The 10,628-nt window shown below is 42.6% G+C and overlaps 1 protein-coding gene across 4 annotated transcripts in view; it reads right to left on the reverse strand.

The window, feature by feature from the left end:
* kmt2a (lysine (K)-specific methyltransferase 2A) overlaps nt 1-10,339 on the reverse strand; it is a 41,436-nt gene extending 31,097 nt beyond the window's left edge. For all 4 annotated transcript variants that reach the window (XM_014330316.2, XM_014330313.2, XM_014330320.2 and 1 more), the window contains exon 1: nt 7,097-10,339. In XM_014330316.2, the coding sequence (XP_014185802.1) occupies nt 7,097-7,342 (246 nt within the window). In that variant the 5' untranslated portion in view covers nt 7,343-10,339. The remainder of the gene's footprint in view (nt 1-7,096) is intronic.
* Between the last annotated feature and the right edge of the window lie 289 nt (nt 10,340-10,628).

The raw sequence follows: 10,628 nt of genomic DNA on the forward strand, positions 1-10,628 counted from the left end.
AGAGGCAAGTGCGTAGGGCAGGGCAGCACAGGCGCATGTACCTGCACTCACTCACACACACACACACACACACACACACACACCCTTGTGATCATGTACTAATTCTGTCAGCCACACATAGACAGTTTGGTGGGCGGGGTGGGGGGGTGGGGGATAGCACACCCCCCTGCATGAGCTGCACATCAAGATGTAAACAAGCAGAACACAGGAGTGAAAATGGGGGGAGGGGAGCAAAGACAAGGCAAACCAGCAAGCTCGACGAGCTAAAGGAGGAGGGTCGTGGGAGGAGGGAGAGGAGGAGAGAAAAGAGACAAGGAAGCAGCATCTTGACCACATGCACCATCAACAACGGAGGGAGCGCACCGCTCTCTTGGGAGCAGTGAGGATGAAAGGGGATGAGGTTTTGAACATGCTCGTGCAGAAGCTTGCTAAATCCCAATCTAAACATGCCTCCCACACACAAGACAAGACTCCCCTTTCCTTCCCCCGCCACTCTTAATCTTGCTTGCTCTCTGCCATGCTTCCTAACGCACATTCAGTCAGTCAGTCACTCATTGCTAGCTCGCTCCCACTGACTGACAAGCACTGAGCAGCAGCGCGTGGAACATGCAGCTCACCATGAGCTCAATAGCAGTGCAGGCACAGGGAGGTAACTTCAAGAAGTAAACAAACACTGTAGTATACTACTGAGGTGAAGTGTTTTGTACTACGTTGTCGTGCGACGTGCAAGTGATGAAAGGGGTTACTGGAAAGACCAGAGTTTGTCTTTTTTGTTGTTGTTTTTTTCCCCCTTCCCCTTTATCTCTTAAGCTGAAGAGCACCCTTCATCTTTGCTCGCTTTTGCCGTCGCTCTCACCGTGTGAAATCCTGAGCAGTTTTACTTCCCTGCTGGTCTGTCATTTTTCATCTTACTGATCAATGCATACATGAGTTAAGTGATATAAATTACTTAAAGCTGGAGCAAGGGAAACCAATCTGATTCATGACAGAAGCATCATTAATTTTGTCAGGACGTGCAAGGGACTGTCCCTGACAGGTGTGAAACAGATAGGAATTGGGTTGGAGGTTTATTTCTCTGTATCACTCTGACAGAGCTTTTTGCACTTTGACAAAGCTAATGGGACTTTCACCGCCTTATAAGACAGCATTTAGGAGAAATCAAACTGACTACAGATGACGGGCTGCAGATGATGGATCTGTTTCTAAGGCAGGGTATAAACCCAGCTTTGATCTACAAAACGTATTCCTTGCTAAACAGGTGGGTTTCCAAACGGCATCTCTCTGGTTTTTTTGGATAGGTTTCTTAAATTCCAGATTTAGCAAAACAAGAGCTATTCTAACCACCTACTGTAAGTTAGCCCTTGCTAACCAAAGTTACACTTTTAGGCTGGCGGAACAGCAAAAGCAGACAAAATAATAGAAGCAGAATATGTATAGAAAAAAGTAAAAAAATCTTACTGTGATTTGTCAGCATGTTCCCTAATGATTTACTGACTTTACTTTACAATGAATATTTAAATTCAGTGGAGAAAGTAGGGAAGAGATGTATAACGCTTCATAAAGAAGGCTGGGAGGTGCTGAGAAGGGTTCATTTCCCACCTGAAACTAGAATCTGCAGCAAACCTTTGCAAGCTTTAACCATGGCCACAACTTTTCCCTTTTATTGTTTGTCTCACCTTTTTCAAGTGAATTATCACTATGACTAGATATCAACTCTAAACCCCTACCCAGCACCAATAGTGGTCGTGCATGATTTGCAGTAAAAACAAATCATGTTGTTTTTTTGGTTTTTTTTATCTCATGCTGAGCTTCAGGCCAGCCCCTCAGTTCACTCTCTTCCTGAAAGAAGCTTTTTTTTAAAGATCATTTCTCTTTCAAGCAAATTTCTTCTACCTGGCTCTGCATCATAAACAGAATTGCTGGAGGAGTCTGCTGCGCCTGAGATGACTATATTAAGGGTATCCCCCTATCTATATCAAACAGAGCCAAGAGTAGAAAAAAAAGTGAGTGTAAGTGAGTATTTGAGTCAGAGGGATTATTTGCACATGTGCTGAAATCCTTACTATTACCATGTTTAATATGAGCATCCGCCACTGTTGCAATATATATGGCAAAAAATAAAATAAGGCCATTTTTAAGTTAAAAAAAACTTTTTCGTAATAAACTTCTCTCACTCATACTAAAAACACTTTAGTTCACAGCTGATATTTCTGCTTTAAAACGCGCCAGTCATTTAATGAGCACGGTTGGCTGTAATGTTAAATATACCTGATCGGCAGTAAAAAAGTTTACAACAAGCAAACAACTGCTGTCACAAGTGACGATTCACAGGTCAGTAACAAACACATTAGCATACTCTGCAGCTACCCAAACACCTACCACATCAAGATCTTACCGGAAAACCTAACCGCTACTCATATAATCAGTCGCAGTTTCATGACAGCTTATGACTTTTATGTGTTTTTCTATGTTTATGAAAGGTGCTGGCATCCCAGGGTCTTAATTTTCACTGATTTCTGCATGTAAGGCTGAACCTCCATCGACATTAGCAGCAACATGGAGAAGCACATAGTTTTATGTTAATGTGATATTCTATAATAGAGACTATTTTGATGCATTTACCTGGCAGTTACATACAAGTGTATTAAATGCAATAAGCTAAAGAAGAAAGTGGATAAAGAAGCAGTTGGACAAAACTAATTACTAGAACAAGGATTTAAGCCGGAAGCCAATGCCAGACACAGCTGCAGTGTGGAAAGGGCCTCAGTCAAAGGAGCTACCTTATTGATCCTCGCCTTACCCTGACTGCAAAAAACATTAAATTAAATAAATAAATAAAAATCACATACACTATTTGTGTGGAAATATCATCAAATTTACATAAGCTCCATTTAAACTCAGAAGTTACCCACTTTCAGACATCTGAACAAGTGATGAGGAGCAAAAGGAGGACAGGAAAGGGATGTCATATAGATTTATAGGTTTTCCAGGGTTATTCTGACGCTAATAGACACTCTATAGGAAGTCATTCTTCCCCGGTAGTCTAGAAAAAAAAAAAACATTTTGTTGACTCATTCCTGGAAGCTTTCCTTTAGATTTACGGCACAGACACTATGCTCTGCTCCTAGAAATGCAAACTGGCAATGAGCTCATAACCCTATATGTCTGTGATGACATATCTGTTCAAGAAGGTCTCAGCAGGGAAAGCAGTGGCACTGCTCTGTGACCCTCCCTGTCAGCACTGAGCAAAAGGTGGGCATTTGTTTTTTCAAGTGTCCAAACACTAAGTGCAACTGCTTCACATTTGTTCAACAGCGTGCAGACCAAAACAAACACACTCCCGTGTTGGGGTACCTTCACTTTCCACACCTCACATGTGAGGAAACGAGGAAACTGTCAGTGGACAAAGGCAAACAGACTGATTGCTTGGGGAGGGGGGGGCAGAGTGTTGTTCTCTACACAAACACACACAAACATAGTAACACTTGCACAGGCTGGCACACAAACACACATTCCCTCTGAACCATCTAAGGAGGCAGCTTGAATTAAAGTTTTAATCAAAATAAAGACAAAGCAGACACGCCTACTCCTGATTGCAATGAGGGACATAAAGTCTGAGGGACACCCCTACCACCACACACACACAAGAGCACGCACACGCACAAAGAGTAAGAAAGACGACACAATTGCCGCCTTTCTCCCAGTCAGGCAACTCTAAAAGCAGAGGTGAAAGCGCCTTGCCGCCCGCTGTAGCTGAATAAAGCTGTGGATGGGAGGGGTGGGAGGGTCTGTAACTAATTCTCCACCCAGCGTTATCCCATTGGGAGGTGGGTGGGGAGGGTTGCCCTGCACCCTTTGATATCCCTGCCTGCGCTCTTTCAGCCGCCGCACTTTGTGAGGGCTGGAATAAAAGCAGACACAAAGCTCTTGCTCCAATCCACACGATGTCTCGGGGATGGGTAAGAAGGGTCCAGGAGGAGGGGTGTGTGTATGGGTGGCGGTGGGCGGGGGTCTTCTATTTAAATAGGCCAAACACCTGCTGGACCCAAGCGCCTTCCGCTCAAACACACCATTTCTTTCAAACCAGTGAGGCAAAGAGACATTTAGGTTGATACATCTATTGAGCTGTAGTTTTGTATGAATGATTAAACACTGGTAATTACATGAGAGTAAAGAGGAGGCAGCAGAAGGCAAGATGTAATGGACCAAGAACGAAAAAGGAAAAATTATGTTTAAAAAAAAAAAAAAAAAAGTCAGAACAGCATGACTTGGGTTAAGGCTGTATGGGTTTTAAACTCACTTTTAGAAACAAAGATCAATGTGGACTACATTAGATTATTAAAAAAAAAAGAACCAACAATTTGGCCGGATCAAGAAGCTGAATTCCCAGCAGTCATACAAAAGCTAATAAATGCCAAATTTGGACAGCAACAGCCAACAAGCACCCTTTTGAGCCACCCCAATAGGCTTAGTAATCCATTCCAAAGTGGCAGCTGTCAGAAGAAAAGTTCCTCTGCCTCTCAGACAGGGTGGTGTGTGTCTGAAGTGGATTTGGGTTTTTCTGCCTGGATGAAGGAAGGAGGGGCAGGAGAGTGTCCGGCTGGCGCTCTGTTCAGGGTCGCCCTGTGCACTCAGCAGGCTGCAGTGAGCCTGAACAATCCTGCCCAGATCTGGCCAGACAAGCACTACACTGATTCTCAATGAAATCACCATGCTGTGTCCACAACTTCCATAGGATTCAGGTTCCAAGGGGAATTAATGATCCAGTCTGTCTCCACGCATCCTAAACTAATGATATAAACTGATACACAGAGCAGGAGGAACTGTTAATAAGTAAAGCCATTTCTTAATAATATAATGCTCTTGGGTAAGGCCCAAAATAGCATGCTTTCTTATCAGTTGGACAAAAATGGGAGAACTCTTTGCCTTAACCATTTCTGGACAACCTATGCTTACGTGCACAGTCACACCCCAAAAAATCACTATGCTGTGTCAGAAATCTTCATACAACTAAAGCTGCCCTAGGGTGTTACAGACAAATCTCTCTACACATACATTATCAGTGCTCCAAAGTAAAAAAGGGAGGGAGCGAAAAAGCTTAAAAAGCCATTTAAACACAAAATTAGTCAGTAAAGTTAGTGTTTCCATGGGCCATGTAACACTGATTTAGTACAAATGCACTCCAAAAGTAAATAAAGCAGTTTAGAGGATTTAATGGTCCAATCATGGACTCGCATATATTATTTCAGTTTAAAAAATAAATTAAACTTTCTCTTAAAATTTCAATAAACTATTATTAACTACTTTTCAATACTCCATAACCCCCTGCAGCTACATAATAATAAAATGTATTATATTGTCCAAAGGGAGATTCCAAATGTCAAATGTGAGAACAAAAATAATTTTTTTAAACTACAGCTAAACGTCTCAGGAGCAAACATGCACATACTGCTGTGCTTTAGTAAAAAACAAACAACAAATAAGTAGTGGTCCATGTTGAGACTGGATGGTGGTAAACATCCCCACACGGTGTACTCCCACTGCAATGAACGCATGCTGCTCATCATGAAGAAGGAAGATGGTAGTTCGCTAAGGCGAACACACCCCCACATCACAAGGTCCGTCAAGAAGGGGCTCGTTGTTATTGTAGCCAGCCCTGCATGCGCACTGTCACCAGCCACTGCTCTGATAAAACACGGCGAATTCACACACTAAACCTTATACACATATACACTCAATAACGGCCAAACGCCGTGTAGCTGTGTATCAGGCGTCATCTCAGAACATTATAAACCCGATATTATTTTGGTACTAGCTACGCACTGACTGTGCAGAGAAGGGGAAAACATGTCCACCTCCCATTTTCCTATGCATCAGCAATAGCCCCGATGGCTAGCGCGACGTAGTGCGTAGCATGGTAGCTGCCCTAGCTTAAAACTAAACAGCAATAGATCTGATTTCGTTTGGAGCATGAGCTCAGCCAAGTTTAGCTCCGATGCTTTAACCCGCTACTTAGCAATATGCTAATCGGGGGGGAACGCAGCAACCTCCCGGGCAAAACTGCAACTTTATAACGCCGCTCACGGAGAGGAGGAGAAGAATGGTGGTGTAGTTTTAGCTGTAAGATGTAGACAGCTAACGTGCGAGCTAACCGAGCAGCTACGTTGGGAGGTTGACACCTCACCTCAAACAGCCAGTCCTCGGAGCAAATACGAAGCTATTTAGCTGGCAAAGATAACCTTATAGAGAGCTGGGGCAAAGGTAAAGTGAATAAGGAGTAGCCGTTCTCGCTGGAGACAGACGCTAAGTTCACGTTAGCTAGTTAGAAACCACAATTGTGTACTCTCACCTCCTTCAAGTTGACATGTCTTGTTTTCAAACACATAACACGCTATCATGAAGCTACGGTGCTGTTACACCGCAGGGACGCCACCATTTATTAAAAACGTGTTTAAATGCTGGTTAGTTGCAGTGGGTTAACATTAAAGCTAATATGTTAACGGTAACTTTTACCGTGTTAGTGTTTATGATTTTGAAAGCAGGCATGAAGGCTTCATACCAGGCTAATAACAACTTGCTAACTAGTAATCCCACCTTAGTTACGCCATATACATTGGTCACCAAATAAACTAGTATCGCTGTTGTTTGTTACATGTACTGTATGTTGTAATAGCGTTGGAACACCGAGGTTTCTTCTGGCCGAGCTAGCGTTAGCACTGGTTCACCCAAAACTGAGTGGATATAGCCCGTCCTCACACTCCTGCACTGAGGAGCAGAAAACTTTCTTTCCAGTAGAGCTGTGGAGACTAGATATCTATAAAATAATTTGGCGTTTTTTCTTGCTTCTAACTAAAGTTAACGCTGTAACGGGTTACTGTAGAGTTTAAGGCCACATAACCAACTCAAAGTTAACTGAGCATCTTGGCAATGACAAGTTTGCTCAGAGCCACACTAAGCGTCAGGGAGACGGAAAGATGGTCAACGTTTGGGTACAGTAACCGTTAGCTCCCTGCCTCACATGTAACCAGCGGTCCTCCGCGTGAACTCTGGCCCCGCAGCTGTCTTACCGATGCTCCCGGGTCATCCCCGTCCTTACCTCCGTGCTGCTAGAGTCGCTCGATTCCCCCAAAACATCCCGAAATTTCTGCAGGTTGCTCCCGATAACCGAAGAGACCTGTAGTGCAGCATCAAACCCGGGTCCGAGCCCAGCTGCATTAGGGTGGGCTCCCGAGACACTCCGCAAAGAGGCAGTAACCCTGATTCGGCCCGCTCTCCTCCCGGTACCGGAGTTGCTGCTCCCTCCGGGCCGAGCAGGGAACCGCCACCGACAGCTGTGCGCCATTTTACACTCTCTGCCTGTCTGCCCTGCGATCGGAGATACCTCAGTGGGCGGAACCCTTACCGAGCACTCCACATAAACAACCTCTACCAAGCGCAGCGTTCTCACTGGCCGAGAACATCGTTATGCATGTTGCGGGGCGAAACTGAAGAAACCCCGACAATGCATTTTCTCAGCGGCCCTATTGACTCTGCACGGCTGATTCCAAATCAGGTTCAGGGGCTTTGCCCGGGAAGGAGGTGCGTTTGAATCACCGAGGAGGAATAGACTGATATCTTACAGCATGTGTTGTTTCTTATACCAGATAAACAAGATAAAGCGATAAGTGCGTTTTTTTCCCTTCTTTTTTGAGCTGCAGCCAAACCCAGAGATAACAAGATAAGATACTCACTGTAAACAATCTGGGTCACAGTGCGTGTGACTTGAAGCAGGAGACTAGCATGCCACAACATAATAAAGCTATTCGCTTCCATCAAAAGTGCATGCTTAAAAAAAAAGAGAAAAAACATACATAATGAAAAAAAAATCACTAAAAATACTTGGCACATTTGGTCCATGAAAGCAAGTAGCCTACTTGTGTGCAAACGGGCCCTGGGTATACTGACCCAGGCAAGATTACCCTCTAGAAAATTTTTACACGTGGTTTTAAAGGGATGGACATGGTGAGAAATAATACTCTGTTAGGCTGTGGCATTTAAACAATGCTCAGGTACTAATCAGCCCAAATTTGGGAAGAAATATCTCCCACACCTTTACAGCACCAGTAGCAGCCTGAACAATTGATACAAGCCAGGACGGATCCATGCTTTTATGTTGTTTATTCCAAATTCTGAACCTGCCATCCAAATGTCACAGCAGAAATCTAGACTCACCAGCCCAGGCAATGTTTTCTAACTTTCTGTTGTTCAATTCTGGTGAGCCTATGCAAACTAACCTCAGTTTACTGCTTAGCTGACAGGTGCAGCACTCAGTGTGGTCTTCTGCTGATGCTCTTCTGCATACCTTAGTTGCAACTAGTGGCTATTTAAGTTACTGTTGTCTTCCTTTCAGCTTGAAAGCAGTCTGGCTGTTCTCCCCTGACCTCTCTCATCAACATATTTTCACCCACAAGAAATGCCACTCACTAGATATTTTCTCTTTTTCAGACATTCTCTGTAAACTCTAGAGATAGTTGTGTGGGAGAATCCCAATAGATCAGCAGTTTCTGAAATACTTAGCTCAGGCTGTCTGGCTCCAACAGTCATGTCAAGTTCAAAGTAGAGCTAGACTGGTATATCGGTATTAGCATTTTTAATGCCCCCAAAAATTAAAATCGTAAGGAAGAGATGGGAGAAACACCCTTCAATTATGTTGTGAGTGTTGAGGTTTCACAGTCTGTTCACCAGCGAGCACTTGGCAACTTCCCTGTTGGTAATACTTACATGGAACACCAGGAACACAACCAGCCAGCACATAATCAAGGAATCCATGACTTGTGACAATAAAACAAGATCATTTTCAAACAGCGTAGTTATGTTATCTCTGTAAGGACTCATAAATAACTACACATAAGTGATAGGGATATCTGTTTATGTTTAATGTGTAACACCTTTTTTAAAACATCTAGTATTGTTCTTAAAATCAGTCTAGATCAAAGGGACTTGTAAATCACTTTTGTTCTCCATTCAGATGCTCAGTTTGAACTTGAGCAGGTCATCTTGGTCATACCTCATTTACTTTAATTCTATCTTTTACCCCTCTGTTCAACACTTTGGCCGACACTTGATGTCTTTTAAATGTGCTATACAAATACAGCTGACTTGACTAAATTCACTGATTTACTGCCATTTGGTTGGCTGATGAGATATTTGCCTTAATTTGCAGTTGACCAGGTGTAATTAATAAAGTGGCCAGTGGGTGTAAGGTTTAATTGCACTTCTAGTCCCTGTCCAAGTAAAGAAGACATCATTTCATGTGTTCCTATAACCTGACAGTGCCTCACAATGTATATTACTGTTCTCAAAGTAAACGTCGTCATTTGTCACGAATTCAATCTGTCACATGAGAAAGAGAACGTAATTTCCTACATAACTTAGATTAGTTTATTTCTTAATCATAATGTACATTGAAAATAAACATTTTATAATCACAAATAAAACAAAAAAAATGTGTTTTAATTAAAATCATGTAATCGGGTGGTAGATCCTCAATACAGAAATCAGAGCATGCCAACAAATACATAATCACCTTCTTACACGTTACCATCTCGCACACAATTGAATTAAAACCATTTAATTCAAATACAACCCAAGAGCATGTTACCTCCTTCTGTTGTTCTTCCCCTATATTCTACTGCCCAGCTTCACATATTCCTCAAAGAAATAAACTCAATCATGTATGTTAAGAGTATGACACAGATCAGCTGACATGTACTGCAAGGCTCTTGGTTTTAGGCACCGTGTCTATTGTTCATCTTTGCCTGCACGTTTTCACACGAAGCTTGTACACAACACAAGTCCTGTGTTTTAAATGCAAGATCAGGATGCTTCGGTTAAAATATCATGAAGGTTAATTCAGAGGGTGACAGTGGCAGTTATGTTGTACACAGCCATTCAAAGTTATTAAACCCCATATCTCTGCCCTTAAATCTCAAGAAAAGTGAACACCACTGATGGCCAGTGTGCCACAGATGGGAAAGAGAAGCACTTTTGCAGTTTGGAGCAGCTCCGGTGAACTGAAGGTGCAGAAAAGAATGAAATGATCTCATTCTTGTTTGAACTCTTTCACCCCATAAAGATGACATTTCACAACCTGCCCAGTACCCTTAATGATAAGTTTTGACAGCTCAGTATATATCAATTAAAACAACCATTGCACATGCAGAGGCCACCCTCGTTAACGTCTAATGCAAACTAGGGCTGCCACAAACGACTATTTTGATAGTCAACTAGTCACCGATTATTTTTGCGATTAGTCGGCTAATCAGATCATGCATCCATTGGACGTAAAACTACAGCTTATTACACCAGCATGCATCTGCTCTCATATAATCATTAGCTTACAGCTTGAAGTGTTTAAAGTATGTTCTAACTGAAAATAAAGACAAGATGATAGTTTATTAAATTTTAATGAAATTTGCAGATTGTCTCGGTGGGGTTTAATAAACTCAGCCGTCTGCTCTTTGCTCCCTAAAATATAACAGGACACTGGAATAAATTCTTTACCACCTCACTGTTTAATCAGTTTTCTGTTTGATGTTTATTCAGCTGTGTGAAAACTAGAACTACTCAGGAACAAATAAAAGTCAAAG

The sequence above is a fragment of the Haplochromis burtoni genome, unplaced genomic scaffold, assembly GCF_018398535.1.
Source record: "Haplochromis burtoni strain Fernald_Lab_line unplaced genomic scaffold, NCSU_Asbu1 Contig_15, whole genome shotgun sequence".
In the NCBI taxonomy this organism is placed as follows: Eukaryota; Metazoa; Chordata; class Actinopteri; order Cichliformes; family Cichlidae; genus Haplochromis; species Haplochromis burtoni.